Below are 27,993 nucleotides of genomic sequence, written 5' to 3' on the forward strand. Positions count from 1 at the left end.
TAATGATGTCCCCAACCATTAATGATGTCCCCAACCCTTGACCACACCCCACCCTTGACCATGACCTCAAGCCTTGACCACAACCCAACCCTTGACCACACCCCACCCTTGACCATGACCCAACCCTTGACCACACCCCCACTGACCACCACCCCCACTGACCGCCCCGCCCTCCCCGCAGGGCATCGGCTGCTACATGTTCCGCATCGACGAGGCCGAGGTGGTGGACGCCACCATGCACGGCAGCGCCGCGCGCTTCATCAACCACTCCTGCGAGCCCAACTGCTACTCGCGCGTCATCCACGTCGAGGGCCACAAGCGCATCGTCATCTTCGCCCTGCGCCGCATCCTGCGCGGCGAGGAGCTCACCTACGACTACAAGTTCCCCATCGAGGAACCCGCCGCCAAGCTGCCCTGCAACTGCGGCGCTCGGCGGTGCCGCCGGTTCCTCAACTGAGCCCCCGGGGGTGGTGGTGGGTGGTCTTCAGGTGGTTCTAGGTGGGCTTCAGGTGGTCCTCAGGGGTCGTCGGGGCGGTGGGATGGAGGTATGGGAGGATGGAGAGGTTCTGCGGGTGGTTGGAGGTGGTGGTGGTGGGGGGTGTGGGTGATGTGCAGGTCAACCAGGAATCATGGAGGTTGACCAGGTGTTGTGGAGGTCAACCAGGAATCATGGAGGTTGACCAGGAGTTGTGGAGGTCGACCAGGAGTTGTGGAGGTCAAGGAAGAGTTGTTGGGGTCAACCAGGTGTTGTGGAGATCAACCAAGAGTTGTGGAGGTCAACCAAGAATCATGGAGATCAACTAAGAGTTGTGGAGATCACCGTGACCAAGAGTTGGTCAACCATGGTGGCCAACCAAGAGTTGTGGTGGCCAACCAAGAATCGTGGTGGCCAATCAGGTGTTGTGGAGGTCAACAGAGAATCTTGGAGATGACTAAGAGTGTTGGAGGTCAACCAAGAGTTGTGGTGGTCAACCGAGAGCCATGATGGTCAACCAAGAGTCACAGAGGTCAACCGAGAGTCATGGTGGTCAACTGAGAATGATGGAAGTCAACTGAGAGTCTTGGAGGTCAACCAAGAGTCTTGGAGGTCAACCAAAAGTGATGGAGGTCAACCAAGAACCGTGGTGGCCAACCAAGAGTTGTGGAGGTCAACAGAGAATCTTGGAGATGACCAAGAGTGTTGGAGGTCAACCAAGAGTCATGGTGGTCAACTGAGAATCATGGAAGTCAACTGAGAGATTTGGAGGTCAACCAAGAGTTGTGGAGATCAACCCAGAGCCATGGTGGTCAACCAAGAGTCATGGTGGTCACCAAGAGCCATGGTGGTCAACCAATCGTCATGGGAAGAAGATCTTGAGATGTTCTTGAGGTGCTTGTAGTCAACCAAGAGTCTTGGAGGTCAACCAAGAGCCATGGTGCTCAACCGAGAATCGCGGTGGTCAACCCAGAGCCATAGTGGCCAACCAAGAGTCTTGAAGGTCAACCAAGAATCGTGGTGGTCAACCAAGAGCCATGGTGGCCAATCAAGAGTCTTGGAGGTCAACCAGGAATCATGGGGAGAAGATCTTGAGGTGCCCCTGGAAGTTCTTGAGATGCCTCCAACCAACTGGGAAGACCCAAAAATCATGAGAATGAAATTTTGGAAGTTCTTGAGATGCCTCCAGTCAACTGGGAAGACCCTAAAATCACAAGAATAAAATTTTGGAAGTTCTTGAGATGCCTCCAGCCAACTGGGAAGACCCAAAAATCAGGAAAATGAATATTTGGAAGTTCTTGAGATGCCTCCAACCAACTGGGAAGACCCAAAAATCTTGAAAAATGAAATTTTGGAAGTCCTTGAGATGCCTCCAGTCAACTGGGAAGACCCAAAAATCATGAAAATGAATATTTGGAAGTTCTTGAGATGCCTCCAGTCAACTGGGAAGACCCAAAAATCATGAAAATGAATATTTGGAAGTTCTTGAGATGCCTCCAACCAACTGGGAAGACCCAAAAATCATGAAAAATAAAATTTTGGAAGTCCTTGAGATGCCTCCAACCAGCTGGGAAGACCCAAAAATCACAAGAATGAAATTTTGGAAGTCCTTGAGATGCCTCCAAGCCCCCCTTCCCCTCAAACTCCTCCCACAGACCCCCCAAGCCCCTCCCACGGACTTGACCACGCCCCTTCCCCAATTTCCCTCCAAAAAATGGGTCCAGCCCCTCCCCCCGCAGCATTTTTTTGGGGCGTTTCCGGGTGTTTTTGGGAGTTTCGGGTTTTGTATGTTAATTTAAAGGCGGCGCGAGCTCCGCCCGCAATAAAGACATTGATTGGAGCTCTGCCTGGTGGGAATTTGGGGAAAAAATCTGTTTTTCTGGGGTTTTTGGGGTGGAAATGTGGGGGAAAATGAGAGGGAAAGAGTGGGAAAAATGAGGTAAAAATGGCTGGAAATATGAGGGGGAAAAGGGCTGGAAATTTGAGGAGAAAATGGTGGGAAATGTGAGGGAAAAAGGCAGGAAATTTGAGGGGAAAAGGGCAGAAAATTTGAGGGGAAAATGGTGGGAAATTTGAGGGGGAAAAGGCAGGAAATTTGAGGGAAAAAATGTAGAAAATTTGAGGGGAAAATGGTGGGAAGTGTGAGGGAAAAAGGCAGGAAATTTGAGGGAAAAAATGCAGAAAATTTGAGGGGAAAATGGAGGGAAGCATGAGGGGAGAAAAGATGGGAAAAGTGAGGGGAAAATAGTGGGAAAAATGAGGTGAAAAGGCAGGAAATTTGACGAAAAAAGGGAAATGTGAGGGGAGAACGGAGGGGAAAATGAGGCAAAACCAGCGGAAAATTTGAGGGGAAAGGGGTGGGAAACGTGAGGAGGGAAAAAGGTGAGAAATGTGACGGGAAAAGAGAGAAAAATTAGGCAAAAATGGCAAGAAATTTGAGGAAAAAAGGCGGGAAATGTGAGGGGAAAATGGAGGGAAAAGTGAGGAAAACGTGAGGAGGAAAGGGCAGAAAATCTCAGGGGAAAATGGAGGGAAAAGTGAGAGGAAATAGTGGGAAAAATGAGGGGAAATGGGGAATTTGAGGGAAAAAGGGCAGGAATTGTGAGGGGAAAAATGAGGGGAAATGTGAGGGAAAACTGAGAAAAATTAGGCGAAAATGGCAGGAAATCTGAGGAAAAAAGGCAGGAAATGTGAGGGGAAAATGGAGGGAAAAATGAAGAAAATGTGAGGGGAAAATGGAGGGAAATGTGAGGGGAAAACAGTGAGAAAAATTAGGTGAAAATGGCAGGAAATTTGAGGGGAAAAAGGGCAGGAAATGTGAGGGGAAAATGGAGGGAAAAGTGAAGAAAATGTGAGGGGAAAATGGAGGGAAAAGTGAGGAAAATGTGAGGAGGAAAGAGTGGAAAACCTGAGGGGGAAATGGAGGGAAATGTGAGGGAAAAATGGAAACATGAGGGGGAGAAAATATGGGAAAAGTGAGGGGAAAAGAGTGGGAAAATGAGGTGAAAAGGGCTGGAAATGTGAGGGGGAAAGGCAGGAAATTTGAGGGGAAAAAAGGACAGAAAATTTGAGGGGAAAGGGTGGAAAATGTGAGAGGGAAACTGGGAAAAATGAGGCAAAAAGGGCAGGAAATTTGAGGGAAAACGGGCCAGAAATGTGAGGAGAAAATGGTGGGAAATTTGAGGAGAAAAGGCAGGAAATTTGAGGGAAAAAGGACAGAAAATTAGAGGGAAAAGGGTGGAAAACCAGGGGAAAAGGGTGGGAAATGTGAGGGGAAAAAAGGTGGGAAACATGAGGGGGAAAAGGCAAAATAATTGAGAAAAAAGGGGCCAGAAATGCGAGGGGAAAAGGGTGGGAAATGTGAGGAGAAAAGGGCTGGAAGTGTAAGGGAAAAAAGGCAGAAAATTTGAGGGGAAAAGGGTAGGAAATTCGAGGCAAAAGTGGCAGGAAACATGAGGGGAAAAGGGTGGGAAATTTGAGGAGAAAATGGTGGGAAATGTGAGGGAAAAAAGGCAGGAAATTTGGGGGGAAAAGGGCAGGAATTGTGAGGGAAAAGGCAGGAATTGTGAGGGGAAAAAGGCAGGAAATGTGAGGGAAAACAGTGAGAAAAATGAGGCAAAAATGGCAGGAAATGTGAGGAAAGAAGGCGGGAAATGTGAGGGGAAAATGGAGGGAAAAGTGAAGAAAATATGAGGGGAAAACTGAGAAAAGTTAGGCGAAAATGGCAGGAAATTTGAGGGGAAAAAAGGGCTGGAAATGTGAGGGGGAAATGGAGGGAAAAGTGAAGAAAATGTGAGGGGAAAATGGAGGGAAAAGTGAAGAAAATGTGAGGGGAAAATGGAGGGAAAAGTGAGGGGGAAACTGAGAAAAATTAGGCAAAAATGGCAGAAAATTTGAGGGAAAAGGGCGGAAAATGTGAGGGGGAAACTGGGAAAAATGAGGCAAAAATGGCAGGAAATTTGAGGGAAAACGGGCCAGAAACGTGAGGGGAAAATTTTGGGAAATTTGAGGAGAAAAGGGCTGGAAATATGAGGGGAAAAAAGGCAGAAAATTTGTAGGACAAAGGGACAGGAAATTTGAGGAAAAAAGGACAGAAAATCTGAGGAAAAAAGGACAGAAAATTTGAGGGAAAATGGCAGGAAATGTGAGAGGAAAAAACACAGGAAATTTGAGTGAAAAAAGGCAGAAAATTTGAAGCAAAAAAGGCAGAAAATTTGAGTGAAAAAAGACAGAAAATTTGATGAAAAAATGGTGGGAAATTTGAGGGAAAAAGGGCAGGAAATGGGAAAAAACCTCCCAGTTGCTCCCAGTTTGGCTCCCAGCGCCACCGATGACGTCACCCCCACCCCAGCCAATCAGACGACAGGAAGGGGGCGGAGCCAGGTGAGATCTCAGCCGCGATTGGTCTTTATTGCTGCTCGGTGGGCGTGGCCTCGGCTGGCCCCGCCCCCGGGGCCGGAAGTGCTGTTTGGTAGATCACGACAGGCTGGGGGAGGGGAAAGGGGCGTGGTCAGTGAGGCCACGCCCCTTTGCCCATATAAGGAAGTTATACGCTATATAAGCCCCGCCCTTATTTACTCGCCCAGGCCACGCCCACCACCTGTCACTCACCGCTGGCCCCGCCCTGGGGCGGGCCCGGCTGGCCGACACGCAGCCAATCACAGCGAGCACCGCCCCCGCCGCCGATGACGTCATCAGCAGCACCTGGGTGCCCAGCAGCGCCCCCTGGTGGATGGAAAAATGGGGGAAAAGAGGGGAAATTGGGTGAAAAATGATCTGAAATAAACCTGAAATTGGCCCCAAATTGATTCCAAAATTATCGAAAAATTATCTGAAATTAAACCAAAAATTATCTAAAAGTTACCCCAAAATTGAGCCCAAAATGATCTGAAATTGACCTCAAAATTTACCCTGAAATGATCTAAAATTGACCCCAAAATGATCTAAAGTTGACCCCAAAATTTACCCCAAAATGATCTAAAATTGGCCCAAAATGATCTGAAATTGACCGAAAATTGACCCCAAAATTGAGCCCAAAATGATCTAAAATTGACCTGAAAATTGAGCCCAAAATGACCCAAAAAATCTGAATGAAAAATGACCCAAAATGACCAAAAAAATGATCAAATGTTGACCCAAATTTGACTCAAAATTGCCCCAAAATTGCCCCAAAATCGACCCCAAAATGCCCTGAAATTGCCCAAAATGTCCCCAAATTGCCCAAAATCGCCGGAATTGTCCCCAAACTGACCTGAGCGGCCGGACTGAGGGGGAAGCACCACGGGCAGCTGTGGGGGAGGAGCAGAGCCTGGAGCCCCAGGGACAGGAAGGACAGGATGGCCGCAGTGATGGTCAGCGCCAGAGCCGCCCGCGCCTGGGGGAGCAGAGTGACCACTGAGTGATCACTGAGTGACCAGAGTGACCACTGAGTGACCAGAGTGACCACTGAGTGATCACTGAGTGACCAGGGAGTGACATTGAGTGACCAGGGAGTGACCATGAGTGACCAGAGTGACCACTGAGTGACCAGAGTGACCACTGAGTGACCACAGAGTGACCACAGAGTGACCAGAGTGACCACTGAGTGACCACTGAGTGACCAGAGTGACCACAGAGTGACCACTGAGTGACCAGAGTGACCACTGAGTGACCACTGAGTGACCAGAGTGCCTAGAGTGACCAAAGTGACCAGGGAGTGACCAGTGACAGCGCCAGAGCCGCACAGGCCTGGGGGAGCACAGGGACCAGAGTGACCACTGAGTGACCAGAGTGGCCACAGGCACCAGAGTGACCAGGGAGTGATCAGTGAGTGACCAGGGAGTGACCAGAGTGACCAGGGAGTGACCAGAGTGACCAGGGAGTGACCAGAGTGACCACAGGGACCAGAGTGACCAGGGAGTGATCAGTGAGTGACCAGGGAGTGACCAGAGTGACCAGGGAGTGACACCCCAAAAATCTGGGTCAAAATTGACCCAAAAATGGACGAAATCTGACCCAAAATGGACATCTCTGAGTGACCGGTGAGTGACCAGTGAGTGATCAGAGTGACCAGAGTGACCACTGAGTGACCACTGAGTGACAACTGAGTGACCAGTGAGTGATCAGAGTGACCAGAGTGACCAGGGAGTGACACTGAGTGACCAGCGAGTGATCAATGAATGATCAATGAGTGATCAGTGAGTGACCACTGAGTGACCAGAGTGACCACTGAGCGACCAGAGTGCCACTGAGTGACCAGTGAGTGACCACTGAGTGACCAGAGTGACCACTGAGTGACCAGAGTGACCAGGGAATGATCACTGAGTGACACTGAGCGACCACTGACACTGAGTGACCAGAGTGACCAGTGAGTGATCAATGAGTGACCAGAGTGACTAGTGAATGACCATTGACTGATCAATGAGTGACCAATGAGTGATCAGTGACTGATCAATGAGTGATCGAGTGACCAGTAGTGAGTGACCATTGAGTGACCAGAGTGACCAGAGTGACCAAAGTGACCACTGAGTGACCAGTGAGTGACCAGTAAGTGACACTGAGTGACCATGAGTGACACTGAGTGACCAGTGACCAGTGAGAGACTACAGTGACCAGAGTGACCAGTGAGTGACCAGTGAGTGACCAGGGAGTGATCAATGAGTGACCACTGAGTGACCAGTGAGTGACCACTGAGTGACCACTGAGTGACCCTAAAAATCTCACTTCAAATTGACCCAAAAATGCACAAAATTTGACCCAAAATTGACCCGAAAATTACCCCAAATTGACCCCAAAAATTACCAAAAAATTATCCCAAAAAATAACCCCAAAATTGCCCCAAAATAACCAAAACTGACCCCAAAATGACCCCAAAATTGCCCCAAAATTGCCCCAAAAATGACCCCAAAAATGATCCAAAATGACCCAAAATGACCCAAAAATGTCCCTAAAATGCCAAAAAAATGCCCCAAAATGCCCCAAAGTGTCCCAAAAATGCCCCAAAATGTCCCCAAATTGTCCCAAAATTTCCCAAAATGGCCCCAAAACTCACCCTCCCCGCTGAGGGGTTTTTGGCCATGGCTGCCAGCATTGACCCCGAGATGACCAACTGTGGGGACAGGGTGACCCTGAGTGACCCCAGAGTGACCCTGAGTGACCCCAGAGTGACCTCCAGTCCCTCCCAGTATAAACCAGTTCCCATTTTTATCCCTTAAAGTCCCATTTCCACCCCAAAATCCCCATTTTTGCCCCCAAAATCCCCATTTTTCACCCCAAAACCACACGGTTTTTCCCTCCCAGTATAAACCAGTATAAACCAGTCCCATTTTTACCCCTAAACCCCACAATTTTCTCCCCTAAAATCCCCATTTTTCACCCCAAAACCTCCGTGTTTTCTCTTCCCAGTACATCCCAGTATAAACCAGTATAAACCAGTCCCTCCCAGTCCCGTTTTTGCCCCTAAAATCCCCATTTTTCACCCCAAAACCGCCACATTTTTTCCTCCCAGTCCATCCCAGTATAAACCAGTATAACCCAGTCCATCCCAGTATAAACCAGTCCATTGTTAACCCCTAAAACTCCCATTTTTCACCCCAAAATCCCCATTTTTCACCCCAAAACCGCCACGTTTTCTCCTCCCAGTTCCCTCCCAGTTCCATCCCAGTCCCTCCCAGTCTAAACCAGTTCATTTTTAACCCCGAAATCTCCACTTTCCCCCCCAAAATCCCCATTTTCACCCCTAAATCCCCATTTTTCACCCCAAAATCCCCATTTTTCACCCCAAAACCGCCCCGTTTTCTCTCCCCAGCCCCTCCCAGTCCCTCCCAGTTTAATCCCAGTCCCTCCCAGTCCCTCCCAGTCTCTCTCACCGCCGCCCCGCAGCCCAGCGGCGCCCCCAGCTGGGCTCCCACGGGGTCTCCCAGGGCCACCAGCAGGGACACGCCCAGGCTCACCTGGCTGAAGCCCAAAAGCACCTGAGACACCTGGGGGGGGAGGGGCGGGGTCAGGCCACGCCCACTGTGGGTGATTGACAGGTGGGAGGACACGCCCAGATCGCTAAGCCACGCCTACTGTGGGTGATTGACAGGTGGGAGGACACGCCCAGATCGCTAAGCCACGCCCACTGGGGGAAAGGAGGGGAAATTGAGGCAAAAATGGGTCGAAATTGACCCAAAAATGGGTGGAAATTGACCCAAAAAGGAGTGAAAATTGACCCAAAAATGAGTAGAAATTGAGCCAAAAATGGGTGGAAATTGACCCAAAAATGAGTGGAAATTGAGCCAAAAATGAGCAAAAGTTGACACAAAAAATGAGAGGAAATTGAGCCAAAATGGGTGGAAATTGAGCCAAAAATGGGTGGAAATTGACCCAAAAATGGAGAGGAAATTGACCCAAAAAGGAGTGAAAATTGACCCAAAAATGAGTGGAAATTGAGCCAAAAATGAGCAAAAGTTGACACAAAAAATGAGAGGAAATTGAGCCAAAAATGGGTGGAAATTGAGCCAAAAATGAGTAGAAATTGAGCCAAAAATGAGCAAAAATTGACACAAAAAATGAGAGGAAATTGAGCCAAAAATGGGTGGAAATTGACCCAAAAATGAGTGGAAATTGAGCCAAAAATGAGTAGAAATTGAGCCAAAAATGAGCAAAAATTGACACAAAAAATGAGAGGAAATTGAGCCAAAAATGGGTGGAAATTAACCCAAAAATGGAGAGGAAATTGACCCAAAAAGGAGTGAAAATTGACCAAAAAATGAGTGGAAATTGAGCCAAAAATGAGCAAAAATTGACACCAAAAATGGAGAGGAAATTGACTCAAAAACGAGTGGAAATTGACCCAAAAAGGAGCCGAAATTGAGCCCAAAAATGAGCAAAATTTGCCTCCAAAAAGGAGCAAAATTGCCCAAAAAAGGAGCCAAAAATGCCCCAAAAAGGAGCCGAAATCATCCCAAAAAAGGGCCAAAATCACCCCCAAAATTGCCCCAAAAAGGAGCCAAAATTGCCCCAAAAAGGAGCCAGAATCGCCCCTCCCCCACCCCAAAATCACCCCAAAAAAGGACTCCAACCCGCCCCTCCCCCACTCCGCTCCCTCACCTTTACTCAGCTCTTACTCAATCCTCTCTCGCTGTTTACTCACTGCTTACTCACTGTTTACTCTGCCTGTACTCTGACTTCATTCTGCCTTTTCTCTCCCCTTACTCAGGCTTTGCTCTGACTTTACTCGGACTTTACTCTCCCTCATTCAGACTTTACTCACACTTTACATTCCCCTTACTCAGACATTATTCGGCCTTTTCTCTCCCCGTGCTCAGACTTTACTCTCCCCTTACTCTGACTTTACTCAGGCTTTACTCGGATTGTTCTCTCCCCTTACTCTGACTTTACTCACCCTTTACATTTCCCTTACTCAGCCTTTATTCAGCCTTTTCTCTCCCCTTGATCAGCCTTTACTCTCCCCTTACTCTGACTTTACTCATGCTTTACTCAGACTTTTCTCTCCCCTTGCTCAGACTTTACTCTCCCCTTACTCTGACTTTACTCAGGCTTTTCTCTCCCCTTACTCAGACTTTACTCACACTTTACATTCCCCTTACTCAGACTTTATTCAGCCTTTACTCTCCCCTTGCTCTGACTTTACTCAGACCTTATTCAGCCTTTTCTCTCCCCTTACTCTGACTTTACTCAGGCTTTACTAAGATTTTTCTCTCCCATTATTCAGACTTTACGCACACTTTACTCACCCTTTACTCTGACTTTACTCATCCTTTTCTCTCCCCTTACTCAGACTTTTCTCTGACTTTTCTCTGACTTCACTCGGATTTTACTCTCCCCTTACTCAGACTTTACTCAGACTTTTCTCTGCCCTTACTCAGACTTTATTCAGATTTTAACTCTGATTTTACTCACACTTTACTCTCACTTTACTCACACTTTACTCTCAGCTCTGCTCTCCCTCTCTTCACCTCTACTCAGTCCCTACTCACCCTTTACTCAGATGTTACTCCCAGTTCCATCCCAGTTCCCTCCCAGTATAAACCAGTTCATTTTTAACCCTTAAACTCCCAATTTTCACCCCAAAATCCCCATTTTTCACCCCAAAACCACCACGTTTTCTCCCTCCAGTCCCTCCCAGTTCACTCCCAGTCCCTCCCAGTTCCATCCCACTATATCCCAGTTTAATCCCAGTCCATCCCAGTATAACCCAGTTCATTTTTAACCCTTAAACTCCAATTTTCCCCCTAAAATCCCCATTTTTCACCCCAAAACCACCGCGTTTTGTCCCTCCAGCCCCTCCCAGTCCAAACCACTATAACCCAGTTCCCTCCCAGTATAAACCAGTTCCCTCCCAGTCCCTCCCAGTTCACTCCCAGTCCATCCCAGTTGCCTCCCAGTTCCCTCCCAGTATAAACCAGTTCATTTTTAAGCCCTAAAATCCCCGTTTTCCCCCTCAAAATCCCCAATTTTCACCCCAAAATCACCGCGTTTTCTCCTCCCAGACCCTCCCAGTATAAACCAGTATAAACCAGTTTGATCCCAGCCCCTCCCAGTATAAACCAGTTCATTTTTAACCCCTAAAACTCCCATTTTCCCCTTCAAAATCCCCATTTTTCACCCCTAAAATCCCCATTTTCCACCCCAAAACCACCACGTTTTCTCCCCCCAGTCCCTCCCAGTCCAATCCCAGTCCCTCCCAGTATAAACCAGTTCCATCCCAGTCCGTCCCAGTCCAAATCAGTCCAATTTTTAACCCTTTAACTCCCACTTTTAACCCTTAAATCCCCATTTTCCACCCCAAAACCGCCGCGTTTTCTCCTCCCAGTCAATCCCAGTATAAACCAGTTCATTCTTAACCCCCAAAACTCCCATTTTTAACCCCAAAATCCTCATTTTTCACCCCAAAACCTCCACGTTTTCTCCCCCGAGTCCCTCGCAGTCCCTCCCAGTTTAATCCCAGTCCCTCCCAGTATAAACCAGTTCCATCCCAGTCCCTCCCAGTCCAAACCAGTATAAACCAGTCCAATTTTTAACCCTTTAACTCCCACTTTTAACCCTTAAACTCCCATTTTCCACCCCAAAATCCCCATTTTTCACCCCAAAATCCCCATTTTTCACCCCAAAACCGCCGCGTTTTCTCCCCCCAGTCCCTCCCAGTCCCTCCCAGTATAAACCAGTCCCTCCCAGTTCTCACCCCCAGCGCCAGCGGCTCTCCCCACAGTTTCCCCAGTTTGGGGAGGGGGCGCTGGGGTGGGGGAGGGGCGCTGGCCACGCCCCCCGCCGCCCCTCCCCCCCCCGGCAGCACGCGGGTCAGCAGCACCACCTCCGCCATCTTGGAAAGGGGGCGGGGCTTGCCGGCCACGCCCACTGACGTGATTGGTTGGTCGTTAGCCACGCCCCTTATGACGTCATTCATGCAAACAAACCCAATAAGGTGAGGAAAAATCCCAAAATTTTTTAAATTTTTAAAAAAAATTTTTATGGGTTTTGAATTAATCGGTTTTTAGTCGATTTTAGGGGGAAAAAAATTGACAAGATTTTGGTGTCGAATTTTTGGAATTCGCGACGGAATTTTGGGGGGAAAAAATCCCAAATTTGGGATGAAAAATCCGAATTTTGGGGGAAAAATATTCCCAAATTTTGGGCAAAAGAATTTCCAAATTTTAGGACAAAAAAATCTGAATTTTGGGGGAAAAATTTTCCAAATTTTGGGCAAAAAAAATCCAAATTTTGCAAAAAAAAAATTTCTGAATTTTTGGGCATTAAAAGTCCATTTTTTGTGGTTTCACGACACAATTTTGGGGCTAAAATTCCCAAATTTTGGGGTAAAATTCCCAAATTTTGGGGTAAAAATCTCGATTTTTGGTGTCCAAAGGTTGATTTTTTGGGGGGAAAAAATCCCAATTTGGGGGAAAAAAAATCCAAATTTTGGGGAAAAATTCCAAATTTGGGGGGAAAAATATCCAAATTTTGGGGAAAAAAAATCCAAATTTTGGGGAAAAAAATTCCAAATTTTGGGGAAAAAAAATCCAAATTTTGGGGAAAAAAAAAATCCAAATTTGGCAGGAAAAATCCAAATTTTTGGGGGAAAAAAATCCCAATTTTTGGGCATCAAAAGTCGATTTTTTGGGGGTTTCACGATGCAATTTTGGGGTTGAAATTCCAAAATTTTGGGGTAAAAATCCCAATTTTTGGCATCCAAAGTTGATTTTTTTACGAGAAACAAAATCCAAGACAAGAGTTTTGGGGTGAAAAATTCTTTATTTGGGGTGAAAATTATTCTCGATTTTGGGTTCAAAATGTCGAATTTTTTTGGGTTTATGATGCAATTTTGGAGCTAAAAATCTGAATTTTTGGGGCTAAAAATCCCAGTTTTGGGGCTAAAAATCCTAATTTTTGGGGCTAAAAATCTGAATTTTTGGGATGGAAAATTGTGGGAATTTCCTGACTTTTTTGGGAGCTAAAAATCCAATTTTTTTGGTGCAAAATCCGAATTATTTTGGGTCAAAATTCCCAATTTGGAGTCCAAAATCGTAATTTTTGGGGCTAAAAATCTGAATTTTGGGTGGAGATTTCCTGATTTTTTGGGGCTAAAAATCCGGATTTTTGTGACTAAAAATTCAAATTTTTGGGGCTAAAAAATCCGAATTGTAGATGGAAATTTCCTGATTTTTGGTGCTAAAAATTCGAAATTTTTGGGCTAAAATTCCTCATTTTTGGGTTGAAAACTGCAGGAAGTTAGTGATTTTTTGGGGCTAAAAATCCAAATTTTAGGTGGAAATTTCCCGATTTTTTGGGGCTAAAAATCTGAATTTTGGGGTTGAAATCTCTGGATTTTTTGGGGCTAAAAGCAGCGTTTTTGGGGTGAAAATCTCCTGATTTTTGGGTCTAAAAGCGACAATTTTGGGGCTGAAATTTCCCAATTTTTTGGGGCTAAAATTCCAAATTTTAGGTGAAAATTTCCCGAATTTTTGGGGCTAAAAATCCGAATTTTTTGACTAAAAGCATCCAAATTTTTTAAAATAAAAATTCGAATGTTGGGGTGAAAATTTACGGATTTTTTGGCTGTAAAAATCTGAATTTCTGGGTGCAAATTTCCCGAATTTTTGAGGCTAAAAACCCAAATTTTGGGGTGAAAATTTCCCGACTTTTGGGGCTAAAAATCTGAATTTTGGGGCTAAAAATCCAAATTTTTTGGGGCTAAAAATCTGAATTTTGGGGGTTAAGAAATGCGAATTTTGCTACTAAAAATCCGAATTTTTGGGTTGGAATTTCCCGATTTTTTGGGTCTAAAAATCCAATTTTTGGGGTCTAAAAATCTGAAATTTGGGGTCGAAATCTCCCGATTTTTGGGTCTAAAAATCCAATTTTTGGGGTCTAAAAATCCGAATTTTCGGTAAAAATTTCCCAAATTTTTTGGACTAAAAATCCGATTTTTTTGGATCTAAAACTCCGAATTTTTTGGACTAAAACTCCGAATTTTCGGGAGGAAATTTCCTAAGTTTTTGGGTCTAAAAATCCGAATTTTTGCATGTGAATTTCACGATTTTTTGGGTCTAAAAATCCGAATTTTTGGGTGTGAATTTCCCAATTTTTTGGGTCTAAAACTCCGAATTTTTTGGGTCTAAAAATCCGAATTTTTGGGTGTGAATTTCCCTATTTTTTGGGTCTAAAAATCCGAATTTTTGGGTTGGAATTTCCCGATTTTTTGGGTCTAAAAATCCAATTTTTGGGGTCTAAAAATCTGAAATTTGGGGTCGAAATCTCCCGATTTTTGGGTCTAAAAATCCAATTTTTGGGGTCTAAAAATCGGAATTTTAGGTGAAAATCTCCCAATTTTTTGGGTCTAAAAATCCGAATTTTTGGGTTGGAATTTCCCGATTTTTGGGTCTAAAAATCCGAATTTTTGCGTGTGAATTTCCCAAATTTTTGGGGGTTAAAAATCCGAATTTTTGGGTTGGAATTTCCCAATTTTTTGGGTCTAAAAATCCAATTTTTGGGGTTAAAAATCCCAATTTTAGGGTGTGAATTTCCCAAATTTTTGGGTCTAAAAATCCGAATTTTTGGGTTGGAATTTCCCAATTTTTTGGGTCTAAAAATCCAATTTTTGGGGTCTAAAAATCTGAAATTTGGGGTCGAAATCTCCCGATTTTTGGGTCTAAAAATCCAATTTTTGGGGTCTAAAAATCCGAATTTTTGCGTGTGAATTTCCCGATTTTTTGGGGGTTAAAAATCCGAATTTTTGGGACTAAAAATCCGAATTTTTTGGGTCTAAAAATCCGATTTTTTGGGTCTAGAAGCAGCAGGTTTGGGGTTTCCTGTCGCCCAGCACTTGCACTCTCGGCCCTCCCAGGGTGACGATGGCGGGCGGCGGCCAGATGACGTAAGCGGGGAGCGCTGACGTCATCGGTGACGTCATCGCTGACGTCATCGGCGGGCAGGGAGGCTGCGGGGGGAAAGAAAGGGTTAAAAATCGGGGGGGAAAAATGGGGATTTTGGGGCTGAAAATTGGGATTTTGGGGCTGAAAATCGGAATTTTGGGTCCAAAATCCCATTTTTTGGGGGGGGAAAAAAAATCGCAATTTTGGGGCTAAAATTTCCAATTTTAGGATTAAAAATCCGAATTTTTGGGGCTTAAAATCCGAATTTTTGGGGTAAAATTTCCTGATTTGGGGGAAAAATGGAATTTGAGGTTGAAAATTCGGATTTCGGGGCTAAATATCGGAATTTTTGGGGTTAAAAATCCGAATTTTTGGGGCGAAAATTCCCAAATTGGATGCTAAAATCCGAATTTTTGGGGTTAAAAATGGGAATTTTGGGGGCTAAAAATCGGAAATTTTGGGGCTAAAATTGGGAATCTTGGTGGGAAAAATTTGGGGAATTTTGAGGAAAAAGCGTGAATTTTGGAGGGAAAAAATGTTGATTTTGAGGATAAAAATTGGAATTTTGGCAGGAAAAATATGGGAATTTTGGCAGGAAAGATATGGGAATTTTGGCGGGAAATTTTGGGGAATTTTGGCGGGAAATTTTGGGGAATTTTGGCGGGAAATTTTGGGGAATTTTGGTGGGAAATTTTGGGGAATTTTGAGGAAAAACTGGGAATTTTGAGGAGAAAGAAAAAGGGAATATTGGAGGGAAAAATTGGAATTTTGGTGGAAAATTTTGGGGATTTTGGTGGGAACGTTTCGGGAGTTTTGGGGGAAAATTTGGGGAATTTTGGCGGGAAATTTTTTTTTTTAATTTCACGGAAAAAATTGGGAATTTTGGGAATTTCAGGGAGAAAAATGGGAATTTTGGTGGGAAAAAAGTTGATTTTGGGGCTGAAAATTGGGATTTTTGGGGGAAATTCTGGGGAATTTTGGTGGGGAATTTTAGGGAATTTTGGCGGAAAAAATATGGGAATTTTGGAGGGAAATTTTGGGGAATTTTGGGGAAAAAATGAGAATTTTGGAAGGAGAAAAACGGAATTTTTTGGCTAAAAATGGAATTTTGGTGGGAATTTTTGGGGAATTTTGGGGAAAAAAATGGGAATTTTGGTAAAAAATTTTGGGAATTTTGGTGGAAATTTTTGGGAATTTTGGGAGGAAAAAGTTAATATTGGCAGGAAATTTTGGGGAATTTTGGTGGGAAAAATATGGGAATTTCAGGGAAAAAAATGGGAATTTTGGGGAAAAAAGGGAATTCTGGGGGGAAAATTAGGCAATTTTGGGGAAAAAAATGGGAATTTTGGCAGGAAATTTTGGGGAATTTTGGTGGGAAATCTTTTTACATTTTGGCGGGAAAATTTTGGGCAAAAAATGGGAATTTTGGGCTAAAAAAATCGGAATTTTGACAGGGAAAAAATGGGAATATTTTGGCTAAAATTGGGAATTTTGGTGGGAAATTTTGGGGACTTTTGGAGGGAAAAAAATGGGAATTCTGGGGGCTAAAATGGGGAATTTTGGCAGGAAAAAGATGATTTTGGGGATAAAAATGGGAATTTTGGCAGAAAATTTGGGGGAATTTTGGCAGGAAATTTTGGGGAATTTTTGGGAAAAAATGGGAATTTTGACGAGAAAGAAAAAGGGAATTCTGGTGAGAAAAATTGGAATTTTGGTGGAAAATTTTGGGGATTTTGGCAGAAAATTTTGGGGAAAAATGGGAATTTTGGGGCTAAAAAAATTGGAATTTTGGCAGGAAAATTATGGGAATTTTGGCGGGAAATTTGGGGAACTTCAGGGGAAAAAATGGGAATTTTGGTGGGAAAAAAATTGATTTTGGGGCTAAAAATCCGAAATTTTGGGGCTAAAAAATTTGACATTTTGGGGCTAAAATTGGGGGTTTTGGTGGGAAATTTTGGGGGAAAAAATGGGAATTTTCGTGGGAAAATTAGGGAATTTTGGGGGAAAAATGGGAATTTTGGCGGGAAATTTCGGGGAATTTTGGCGGGAAAAATATGGGAATTTTGGGGCTAAAAATGGGGATTTTTTGACTAAAATTGGGGATCTTGGCGGGAAATTTTGGGGGGAAAATTAGGGAATTTCATGGAAAAAAATCAGAATTTTGGTGGGAAATTTTGGCGGGAAGTTTTCCCAGGAAATTTTGGGAATTTCGTGGGAAAAAATGGGAATTTTGGGGGGAAATTTTGGCAGGAAATTTTGGTGGGAAATTTTGGGAATTTTGTGGGGAAAAATGGGAATTTTGGGGGGGAAATTAGGGAATTTCATGGGAAAAAAATCGGAATTTTGGCGGGAAATTTTGGAAATTTTGGCGGGAAAATTTTTGGGAGTTCCTACCTGGTGTGGGGGAGGGGCGCAGGGGCGGCGCTGCCCCTTGCAGTGACCGCGGGAATTCCGGGAATTTCGGGAATTATTTCGGGAATTTCGGGAATTTCGGCCCTTGGAGTGACCCTTGGAGTGACCTTTGTGACCTTTGGGGCGACAGCAGCGGCAGAGCAGAGACATGGCGGGACTGAGGGGAGAAAATGGGGAGAAAATGGGGAATTTGGGAAAAAAATGAAGAAAATTGGGAGAAATTGGGAAAATTAGGGGAAATTGGGGGAAAAATGGGGGAAATTGGGAGAAAGTTGGGAGGAAAATGGGGAAAAATGGGGAAATTTGGGGAAAGAATGGGAGCAAAATGGGGGAAATTGAGGAAAAAGTTGGAGAAAAATGGGGAAAAATGGGAAAATTGGGGAAAATTGGGAGAAAACTGGGGGAAATTGGGGGAAGTTGGGGGAAATTGGGGAAAATTGGGAGAAAAATGGGGAATAATTGGAAAAATTGGGAGAAAAATGGGGAAAATTGGGGGAAATTGGGAAAATTTGGAAGGAAAATGGGAAGAATGGGAGGATAATGGGAAAAAAAGGGAAAAAAAGGAAAAATGGGGGAAAAATGGGGGAAATTGGGAAATTTGGGAGGAAAATGGAAAAAAAATGGGGGAAAATGGGAAAATTGGGGGAAAATTGGGAAAATTTGGGAGGAAATTGGGAAAAATGGGGGAAATTGGGAGAAAGTTGGGAGGAAAATGGGGAAAAAATGGGGAAAAATGGGGAAAATTAGGGAAATTTGGGAGGAAAATGGGAAAATTGGGGAAAATTGGGGAAAATTGGGAAAAATTGGGAGAAAAATGGGGAAAATTGGGAAAGAATGGGAGAAAATGGGGAAAATTGGGGAAAATTGGGGAAAATTGGGAGGAAATTGAAGAATAATGGATAAAATTGGGAGAAATTGGGGAAAGTTGGGAGAAAAATGGGGGAAAAGGGGGAAAACTGGGAAAAATTGGGACAAAATTGGGGGAAATTGGGAAATTTGGGAGGAAATTGGGGAAAAATGGGGAAAGAATGGGAGAAAATGAAGAATAATGGAGAAAATCGGGAAAAAATGGGGAAAGGTTGGGAAAAATGGAATAAAATAGGGAGAAAAATTGGGGAAAGTTGGGGGAAATTGGGGAAAATTGAAGAAAATTGGAGGAAATTGGGGGAAAAGTTGGAAAAATTGGGAGGAAAATGGGAAAAATTGGGGGAAATTAGGGAAAAATTGGGGAAAAATGGGAAAAATTGAAGAAAATTGGGGGAATTTGGGGGAAATGGGGAAAAAGTGGGAGAAAAATGGGAAAAATGGAAAAAATTGGGAGAAAATGGGGAAAAGTTGGGGGAAATGGGGGAAAAATGGGAAAAAACTTGATGAAAATTGGGGGAAATTTGGGAAAAATGGGGGGAAAGTGGGAAAAATTGGGAGAAAAATGAAGAATAATGGAAAAATTGGGAAAAAATGGGGAGAAATTGGGGAAAATGGGGAAAAGTTAGGAGAAATTGGGAAAAAATGGGGGAAAATAGGGAAAAGTTGGGGGATATTGGGGAAATTGGGAAAATTGGGGAAAAGTGGGAGAAAAATGGGGAAAATGGAATGAAATAGGCAGAAAAATGGAGAAAATGGAACAAAATAGGGGGAAAGGGAAAAATTTAATAAAATAGGGGGGAAATTGGAGGAAAATGGGGGGAAATTTGGGAAAAGTTGAAGAAAATAGGGAAAAGTTGGAAAAAGTGGGAGAAAATTGGAGGAAAATTGGGAAAAGTTGGGGGAAAATTGGGGAAAAATTGGGCAAAAATGGAAGAAAATTGGGGGAAATGGGGGAATTGGGGGAAGATGGGGGAAAATTGGGAAAATTGGGGAGAATGAAGAATAGTGGAAAAAATGGGGAAAAATGGGGAAATTCAAGGAAAATTGGGGGAAAATGGGGAAAAATTGGGGGAAAATGGGGAGGAAAAAGGGGAAAATGGGAGAAAATTGGGAAAAAATGGGGAAAAGTTGGGAGAAATTGGGGAAAATTGGGAAAAATTGGGAGAAAATGGGGAAAAATGGGGGGAAATGGAGGGGATTGAGCCCAGAATGGCAAAAAAATGAGTCAAAAATTCCCCAAAATGACCCAAAATAACCCCAAATGGCTCAAAAAACCCCCAAAGAAATCCAAAATATCCCCAAAATGACCCAGAATGTCCCAAATAAATCCCAAATGACCCCAAATGACACCGAAATGGCAAAAAAACCCCAAAAAAATTACCCAAAATGACCCCAGAATGTCCCAAATAAATCCCAAATTACCCCAAATGACACCGAAATGGCCAAAAAAACCCGAAAAATGACCCCACAATGGCCAAAAACCCCCAAAATTTTCCCAGAATCAGCCAAAAATACCCCAAAATTACCCCAAATGGCACAAAAAACCCCAAAGAAACCCAAAATTACCCCAAAATGACCCAAAATGGCCCCATATTGCTCCAAAATTGTCTGAAATGACCCCAAAATGACCCAAAATGTCCCAAATGAATCCCAAATGACACCGAAATGGCCAAAAAAACCCCAAAAATGACCCCAAAATGAGCCAAAAATACCCCAAAATGACCCAGAATGACCCAAAATGACCCAAATGGCTCAAAAAAATCCAAAGAAACCCAAAATTATCCAAAAATGACCCCAAAATGTCCCAAATAAACCCCAAATGACCCCAAATGACACTGAAATGGCCCAAAAAAAAACCCAAAAATGACCCAAAATGACCCCAAATGGCTCAAAAATACCCAAAGAAACCCAAAGTGACCCCAAAATGACCCAAAATGTCCCAAAATTACCCAAAATTATCCCAAAATGGCCCAAAATGTCCCAAATAAACCCCAAATGACCCCAAATGACACCGAAATGGCCAAAAAAACCCCAAAAATGACTCAAAAATGAGCCCAAAATGGCTCAAAAAAATCCAGAGAAACCCAAAATGACCCCAAAATGTCCCCAAAATGACCCAGAATGTCCCAAATGACCCCAAATGACACCAAAATGGCCAAAAAAAACCCCAAAAAAATGACCCATAATGACCCAGAAGTCCCCAAAATGGTTGAAAATAACCCAAAATGTCCCAAAAAACCTCAAAATGACCCAAATTCCTCCCCAAATAACCTCAAAGTGCCCAAAATCCTCTCCAAAACCCCCAAAATCTGCCCCAAATATCCCTAAAAACTCTCAAATCCTCCCCAAAATCCCCAAATCTCCCCAAATCCTCACGAAATTCCCCCTAAAATCCCCCAAATTGCCCCAAAATTTACCCCCAAACCCCCCAAAATCCCGAAAATATCCCCAAATCTCCCCAAATCCGACCTCCCAAATCCACCAAAATCCCCCAAAATATCCCTAAAATCCTCCCAAATCCCCAAAATCCACAAAATCACCCAAAATCTCCCAAAAATTCCCCAAAATCCACCCCAAAACATCCCTAAATTCGGCAAAATCCCCCAAAAATCTCCCCAAAATTTACCCAAAAACCTCTGAAAATTCTCCCCAAGTCTCCCCAAACACCTCCCACCCCAAAATCTTCCCAAATTCCCCAAAAATCCCCCAAAATTCCACCCAAAAATCCACCCCGAACTCCTCCCTCCCAAAATCCCCCAAAATCCCCCAAATCCCCCAAAAATCGCTGCCAAAATGCTTTCCCAAAATTCCCCAAAATCCCCCAAATCCCCTCCCAAGTTCCCCTCCCATCTCCAAATTCCCCAAAATCCCCCCAAAATCTCCCAAAAATCCCTAAAATCTCCCAAAATCCCCAAAATCTCCCCCAATCCCTACCAAATTCCCCAAAATCCCCTCAAATTCTCCCAAAATCCTCCCAAAATCCAAAAAATCCCCCCAAAATCCTCCAAATATCCCCTCAACTCCCCCAAATCTCCCCAAAATCTCCCACAAATCCCCTCAAACCCTCCCAAATCCTCCCAAAATCCCCTCAAATTCCCCAAATCCCCAGAAATCTCCCTCAATGCCCCAAATCCTCCCAAAATTCCCCAAAATTCCCCTAAAATCCCCAAAATTCCCCCAAAATTCCTCAAAATTTCCTCCCAAATCCCAAATTTTCCCAAAATCCCCCAAAATTCCACCCCAAAGTCCTCCCTCCCAAAATTCCCCAAATTCCCCAAAATTTCCCCAAAATCCCAAAATTCCACCCCAAATTCCTCCTCCCAAATTTCCCCCAAAATTCCCCCAAAATTCCCCCAAAATTCCCTCCCGAAATCCATTCCCAAAATTCCCTCAAAATTCACCCAAATTAAGCCCAAAATCCCCAAAAATACCCCAAAATCCCCCAAAATTCCACCCCAAGCCTCTCCCTCCCTTTAAATTCCTAAATTTCCCCAAAATCTCCCAAACGACCCTCCAAATTCCCAAAATCTACAGACCCCCCAAATCCCCCAAAAATTAACCCCAAATCCCCCAGAATTCACCCCAAGCCCCTCTCTCCCAAATTTCCCCCAAAATTTCCCCAAATTCCCCAAAATTCCCCAAAAATTCCCTCCGGAAATCCATTCCCAAAATTCACCAAAATTGCAAAATAAATTTCCCCAAAATTCCCAATTTTCCGCTTTTCCTGTTAATCCCAAATTCCCCAAAATTCCCCAATTTTTCCCCAAAATCCCCAAAATTCCCAATTTTTTGAAATCCCCAAAATTCACACTTTTTTTCCTGTGAATCCCAAATTCTCCCAAGAATTCCCCAAATCCCCAAAATTCCCAAAATTCCCCATTTTCCCCCAATCCCAAATTCCCTAAAATTCACCGATTAATTCCCAAATTTCACAATTTTCCCATTTTCCCCAAAATCCCCCAAAATTCCCCCAAATTCCCCCAAATTCCCCAAAAATTCCCCAAATTTCCTCTCAAATTTTCTCCCAAGTTTTTCCCAAAATCTCAAACTTCCCAAATTTCCCTAAAATTTCCCTTAAATTTCCCAAATTTTCCCCCAAAATCCCCAAAATTTTGCCTCAAAACTCCTGAATTTCCCTCAAAATTTCCCCCAATTCCCCAAATTTCCTATCAAATTTTCCCCCAAATATCCCAAAATCCCCAAATTTTTCCCAAAAATCCCTTAAATGCCCAAAAATTCCCCAAATTCCCCAATTTTTCCCTCAAATTTCCCCTCAAATTCTCCAAATTTCCCCTAAATTTCCCAATTTTTCCCCCAAAATTTCCCCAAATTTCTACTCAAAATCCCCAATTTTTCCCCCAAATTTTCCCCAAAATCCTCCAAAATTCCTCAAAATTCCCCCAAATTTCCCCAAAATCCTCCAAATTTTCTCCCAAATTTTCCACAAATTTCCCAATTTTTCCCCCAAATTTTCCCCAAATTCCCCAAAATCCCCAAATTTCCCCAAATTTCCCAAAAATTCTCCAAATTTTCTCCCAAAATCCCCAAATTTTCCCCAAAATTCTCCAAATTTTCCCCCAAATTTCCCCTAAATTTCCCAATTTTTCCCCCAAATTTTCCCCAAATTTCTACTCAAAATCCCCAATTTTTCCCCCAAATTTTCCCCAAAATTCTCCAAATTTCCTCCCAAAATCCCCAAATTTTCCACAAAATCCCCAAATTGTCCCCAAAATTCTCCAAATATTCTCCCAAAATCCCCAAAATTCCCCTCGCCCCCCCCAGTCCTCACCCCAAATCCCCCCCAACTCAGTAGTTCCCCAAACTCTGAATGAAGCCCCCAAATCCCCCAAAATTCCACCACAAACTCCTCCCTCCCAAAATCCCCCAAAAATCCCCCAAAATTCCCCCAAAAATCCCCAAAATCCCCAATTCTCCTCACCCGAACCTCTCGAGTTTCACCCCAAATTCAACCTTCGGCAGCTTTTTTGGGGATTATTTTTGGGGGGGTGGGCGTGGCTTCGTTTTGGGACGCCGGGTGACGTCATCGCCCCAACCCCCTCATTTCCCGCCAAAGTTTTAATTAAAAACGTTAATTAAAGTCTGAAATCCTCTCTAATTAAAGCCCCAAAAATCCAGGTCAAGCTTCCCCCCCCAAAAAAAATCCCCAAAAACCGGTCGGGCGGCTCGATGACGTCATCGGGCGGCTAAATTTAGGCGCCAAACAATCGAATTAGGGGATGACGTCATCGGGGAGAGGCCAATGGGGATTTTAGCCAAAAAGTTGGGGGATTTTTAGCTAAAAAATTTGGGGATTTGGAGTTAAAATTTGGGGATTTAGCCAAAAATTTTGGGGATTTGGACTCAAAATTTGGGGATTTGGACTTAAAATTTGGGGATTTGGACTTAAAATTTGGGGGGTTGGAGCTAAAATTTGGGGGTTTGGACTCAAAATTTGGGGATTTGGAGCTAAAATTTGGGGTTTTGGACCTCAATTTTGGGGTTTTAGCCAAAAAATTGGGTCAGGAATCCCAAAATTTGGGGATTTGGATTTAAATTTGGGGATTTGGACTTAAAATTTGGGGATTTGGACTTAAAATTTGGGGGGTTGGAGCTAAAATTTGGGGGTTTGGACCTAAATTTTGGGGTTTGAGCCAAAAAATTGGGTCAGTAATCCCAAAATTTGGGGATTTGGACTCAAAATTTGGGGATTTGGATTTAAAATTTGGGGGTTTGGGCCTAAATTTTGGGGTTTGAGTAAAAAAATTTGGGAATTTGGAGTTAAAATTTGGGGATTTAACCTAAAAATTTGGGGATTTAAACTTAAAATTTGGGGATTTGGATTTAAAATTTGGGGATTGAGACCTAAAATTTGGGGATTTGGACTCAAAATTTGGGGATTTGGACTTAAAATTTGGGGATTTGGATTTAAATTTGGGGTTTGAGCCAAAAAATTGGGTCTGGAATCCCAAAATTTGGGGTTTGAGCCATAAAATTTGGGGATTTGGACTCAAAATTTGGGGATTTGGATTTAAAATTTAGGGTTTTGGACCTAAATTTTGGGGGTTGGGAGCTAAAATTTGGGGGTTTGGACCTAAATTTTGGGGTTTGAGCCAAAAAATTTGAGGATTTGGACTTAAAATTTGGGGATTTGGAGCTAAAATTTGGGGTTTTGGACCTCAATTTTGGGGTTTGAGCCAAAAAATTGGGTCTGGAATCCCAAAATTTGGGGATTTGGACTCAAAATTTGGGGATTTGGATTTAAAATTTGGGGTTTTGGGCCTAAATTTTGGGGTTTGAGCCGAAAAATTTGAGGATTTGGACAAAAAATTTGCGGATTTAGCCAAAAAATTTGGGGATTTGGACTTGAAATTTGGGGATTTGGACCTAAATTTTGGGGTTTGAGCCGAAAAATTTAGGGATTTGGACTCAAAATTTGGGGTTTTGGACTAAAAATTTTGGGGATTTATACTTAAAATTTGGGGATTTGGATTTAAATTTGGGGTTTGAGCCAAAAAATTGGGTCTGGAATCCCAAAATTTGGGGTTTGAGCCATAAAATTTGGGGATTTGGACTCAAAATTTGGGGATTTGGATTTAAAATTTGGGGTTTTGGACCTCAATTTTGGGGGTTGGGAGCTAAAATTTGGGGGTTTGGACCTAAATTTTGGGGTTTGAGCCAAAAAATTTGAGGATTTATACTTAAAATTTGGGGATTTGGACTCAAAATTTGGGGTTTTGGACCTCAATTTTGGGGTTTTAGCCAAAAAATTGGGTCAGTAATCCCAAAATTTGGGGATTTGGATTTAAAATTTGGGGGTTTGGGCCTAAATTTTGGGGTTTGAGTAAAAAAATTTGGGGATTTGGCGTTATAATTTGGGGATTTAACCTAAAAATTTGGGGATTTAAACTTAAAATTTGGGGATTTGGACTAAAAATTTGGGGATTTGGATTTAAAATTTGGGGTTTGAGCCAAAAAAATTGGGGATTTAAAGTTAAAATTTCGGGATTTGGACTAAAGATTTGGGGATTTAACCAAAAAAATTGGGGATTTGGACTTAAATTTTGGGGATTTAGCCAAAAATTTGGGGATTTGGATTTAAAATTTGGGGATTTGGATTTAAAATTTGGGGTTTGAGCCAAAAAAATTGGGGATTTAAACTCAAAATTTGGGGATTTGGACTAAAGATTTGGGGATTTAACCAAAAAAATTGGGGATTTGGACTTAAATTTTGGGGATTTAGCCAAAAATTTGGGGGATTTAGACTTAAAATTTGGGATTTAAACTCAAAATTTGGGGATTCGGACTTAAAATTTGGGGATTTGGACTAAAAATTTGGGGATTTGGACCTAAATTTTGGGGTTTTAGCCAAAAAATTGGGTCAGTAATCCCAAAATTTGGGAATTGAGACCTAAATTTGGGGATTTGGACTCAAAATTTGGGGTTTTGGACTAAAAATTTTGGGGATTTATACTTAAAATTTGGGGATTTGGACTTAAAAATTTGGGGATTTGGATTTAAATTTGGGGTTTGAGCCAAAAAATTGGGTCTGGAATCCCAAAATTTGGGAATTGAGACCTAAAATTTGGGGATTTGGACTCAAAATTCGGGGATTTGGACTTAAAATTTGGGGATTTGGACTTAAATTTTGGGGGTTGGGAGCTAAAATTTGGGGGTTTGGACCTCAGTTTTGGGGTTTGAGCCAAAAAATTTGAGGATTTGGACTTAAAATTTGGGCATTTGGAGCTAAAATTTGGGGTTTTGGACCTCAATTTTGGGGTTTTAGCCAAAAAATTGGGTCAGGAATCCCAAAATTTGGGGATTTGGATTTAAAATTTGGGGGTTTGGGCCTAAATTTTGAGGTTTGAGCAAAAAAATTTGGGGATTTGGAGTTAAAATTTGGGGATTTAACCTAAAAATTTGGGGATTTAAACTTAAAATTTGGGGATTTAAACTTAAAATTTGGGGATTTAGCAAAAAAATTTGGGGATTTGGATTTTTAAAATTTGGGGATTTGGATTTCAAATTTGGGGTTTGAGCCAAAAAAATTGGGGATTTAAACTCAAAATTTGGGGATTTGGACTAAAGATTTGGGGATTTAACCAAAAAAATTGGGGATTTGGATTTAAATTTGGGGGATTTAGCCAAAAAATTTGGGGATTCAGACTTAAAATTTGGGGATTTGGACTCAAAATTTGGGGATTTGGACTTAAAATTTGGGGGTTTGGACCTAAATTTTGGGGTTTTAGCCAAAAAATTTGAGGATTTGGACTAAAAATTTGGGGATTTAGCCAAAAATTTTGGGGATTTGGACTTGAAATTTGGGGATTTAAATTTAAATTTGGGGATTTAGCCAAAACTTCGGTCAGGGATCCCAAAATTTGGGAATTGAGACCTAAATTTGGGGACTGGAACGTAAAAATTTGGGAATTGAGCCCAAAAATTTGGGATTTGAACCCCAAAATTGGGTTGGGAATCCCAAAATTTGGGAATTGAACCCAAAATTTGGGAACTGAGCGTCAAAATTTGGGAATTGGACTCCAAAATTCGGGAATTCGACCCAAAATCAGCTCGGGGATACCAAAATTTAGGGATTGAGCCCCAAAATTTGGGAATTGGATCCCAAAAATTGGGGAATTTGACCCAAAATCCTGGAATTTGACCCCAAAATTGGCACGGGAATCCTAAAATTTGGGAACTGAATCCAAAAATTCGGGAATTGAACCCCAAAATTGGGAATTGATCCCAAAAATTTGGGAATTGGACCACAAAATCAACTTGGGAATCCCAAAATTTAGGAATTGAGCCCCAAAAAATTGGGAATGGAGACCTGACATTTGGGAATTGATCCCAAAATTTGGGAACTGACCCTAAAATTCTGGGAATTGAGCCTCAAAATTTCGGGATTGAGCCCCAAAATTCGGGATTTGGACCCCAAAATTCGGGATTTGGACCCCAAAATTCGGGAATTGACCCTAAAATTCGGGGAATCGAACCCCAAAAATTCGGGAATTGAACCCCAAAATCGGGTCGGGAATCCCAAAATTTCGGGATTGAGCCACGAAATTAGGGATTTGGACCCCAAAATGTGGGAATTGGTCCCAAAAATTCGGGAATTAACCCCGAAAATTCTGGGAATTGAACCCCAAAAAAGTTCGGGAGTTGATCCCAAATTTGGCTCCCAAACCCCCCAAAAAATTGGGGAATTAACCCCAAAAAGTTCCCCGATGACGTCATCCCCTTGATGACGTCACCCCCTCCCCGCGATGACGTCATCGACCCTGCCCCAAACACCCCCAAAATCCCGGAATTGACCCCAAAAACCCACCCCGATGACGTCATCGCCTCATTTGCATAAAGCTCATTTGCATACCACCCCATCCCACTTCCACCCACCAACCCTCATTTGCATATCCCCGATTAGCCCAGCCCTCATTTGCATATCCCCAATTATACCCTCATTTGCATATCCCCAATAAGCCCAACCCTCATTTGCATAACCCAAATTAACCACAACCCTCATTTGCATATCCCCAATTAGCCTCACCCTCATTTGCATATCCCCAATTAGCCCCACCCTCATTTGCATATCCCCGATTAGCCCAGCCCTCATTTGCATATCCCCAATTGACACAACCCTCATTTGCATATCCCGAATAAGCCCAACCCGCATTTGCATATCCCTAATTAGCCCCATCCTCATTTGCATATCCCAATTATACCCTCATTTGCATATCCCCAATTAGCCCAACGCTCATTTGCATATTCCCAATTAGCCACAACCCTCATTTGCATATCCCGAATAAGCCCATCCCTCATTTGCATATCCCAATTAGACACAACGCTCATTTGCATATCCCCGATTAGCCCAACCCTCATTTGCATATC

At 43.1% G+C, this 27,993-nt stretch overlaps 2 protein-coding genes and 2 long non-coding RNA genes across 15 annotated transcripts in view; 2 read left to right on the forward strand and 2 right to left on the reverse strand.

Annotated features, from left to right (window-relative positions):
* LOC146423581 (uncharacterized) overlaps positions 1-810 on the forward strand; it is a 32,179-nt gene extending 31,369 nt beyond the window's left edge. For all 9 annotated transcript variants that reach the window (XM_085044708.1, XM_085044713.1, XM_085044712.1 and 6 more), the window contains one exon: positions 182-810. In XM_085044708.1, coding sequence (XP_084900834.1) covers positions 182-457 — 276 coding nt within the window. In that variant the 3' untranslated portion in view covers positions 458-810. The remainder of the gene's footprint in view (positions 1-181) is intronic.
* A 37-nt stretch (positions 811-847) lies between these two features.
* LOC146423582 (uncharacterized) lies at positions 848-2,315 on the forward strand. 2 transcript variants are annotated; one of them, XR_014847505.1, is made up of 3 exons: positions 963-1,024; positions 1,068-1,306; positions 1,479-2,315. It is a non-coding gene; the product is annotated as an uncharacterized LOC146423582 (long non-coding RNA). The 2 variants fall into 2 exon arrangements; XR_014847504.1 differs by having other exon boundaries at positions 848-1,024; positions 1,068-2,315.
* Positions 2,316-4,859: 2,544 nt separating this feature from the next.
* On the reverse strand, positions 4,860-11,806 carry LOC146423583 (uncharacterized). 3 transcript variants are annotated; one of them, XM_085044654.1, is made up of 6 exons: positions 11,643-11,804; positions 8,323-8,436; positions 7,506-7,562; positions 5,727-5,849; positions 5,087-5,200; positions 4,860-4,961 (listed from the first exon to the last, which is right to left on the reverse strand). In XM_085044654.1, the coding sequence occupies exons 1-6, from the start codon at positions 11,778-11,780 to the stop codon at positions 4,884-4,886; spliced, it is 624 nt and encodes a 207-aa protein (XP_084900780.1). In that variant the 5' UTR covers positions 11,781-11,804; the 3' UTR covers positions 4,860-4,883. The 3 variants fall into 3 exon arrangements, with proteins under 3 accessions (XP_084900780.1, XP_084900782.1, XP_084900781.1); XM_085044656.1 differs by lacking the exon at positions 5,727-5,849 and having other exon boundaries at positions 11,643-11,806; XM_085044655.1 differs by lacking the exon at positions 8,323-8,436 and having other exon boundaries at positions 11,643-11,805.
* A 2,873-nt stretch (positions 11,807-14,679) lies between these two features.
* LOC146423584 (uncharacterized) lies at positions 14,680-23,115 on the reverse strand. Its single transcript, XR_014847503.1, has 3 exons — positions 23,048-23,115; positions 17,224-17,398; positions 14,680-14,894 (listed from the first exon to the last, which is right to left on the reverse strand). It is a non-coding gene; the product is annotated as an uncharacterized LOC146423584 (long non-coding RNA).
* Positions 23,116-27,993: the final 4,878 nt, after the last annotated feature.

This window comes from Lichenostomus cassidix, unplaced genomic scaffold (genome assembly GCF_008360975.1).
Source record: "Lichenostomus cassidix isolate B80296 unplaced genomic scaffold, HeHo_3.0 HiC_scaffold_37, whole genome shotgun sequence".
Lineage (NCBI taxonomy): Eukaryota > Metazoa > Chordata > Aves > Passeriformes > Meliphagidae > Lichenostomus > Lichenostomus cassidix.

Coding starts and splice junctions, on each gene's coding strand:
- LOC146423583 (XM_085044654.1), bottom strand. CDS start 11,780: ATGGCGGAGGTGGTGCTGCTGACCCGCGTGCTGCCGGGGGGGGGAGGG. Junction 8,437..11,642: donor GAGAGCCGCTGGCGCTGGGG/GTGAGAACTGGG, acceptor CTCCCCCCCCAG/GTGTCTCAGGTGCTTTTGGG. Junction 5,850..7,505: donor AAAACCCCTCAGCGGGGAGG/GTGAGTTTTGGG, acceptor CTGCTCCCCCAG/GCGCGGGCGGCTCTGGCGCT.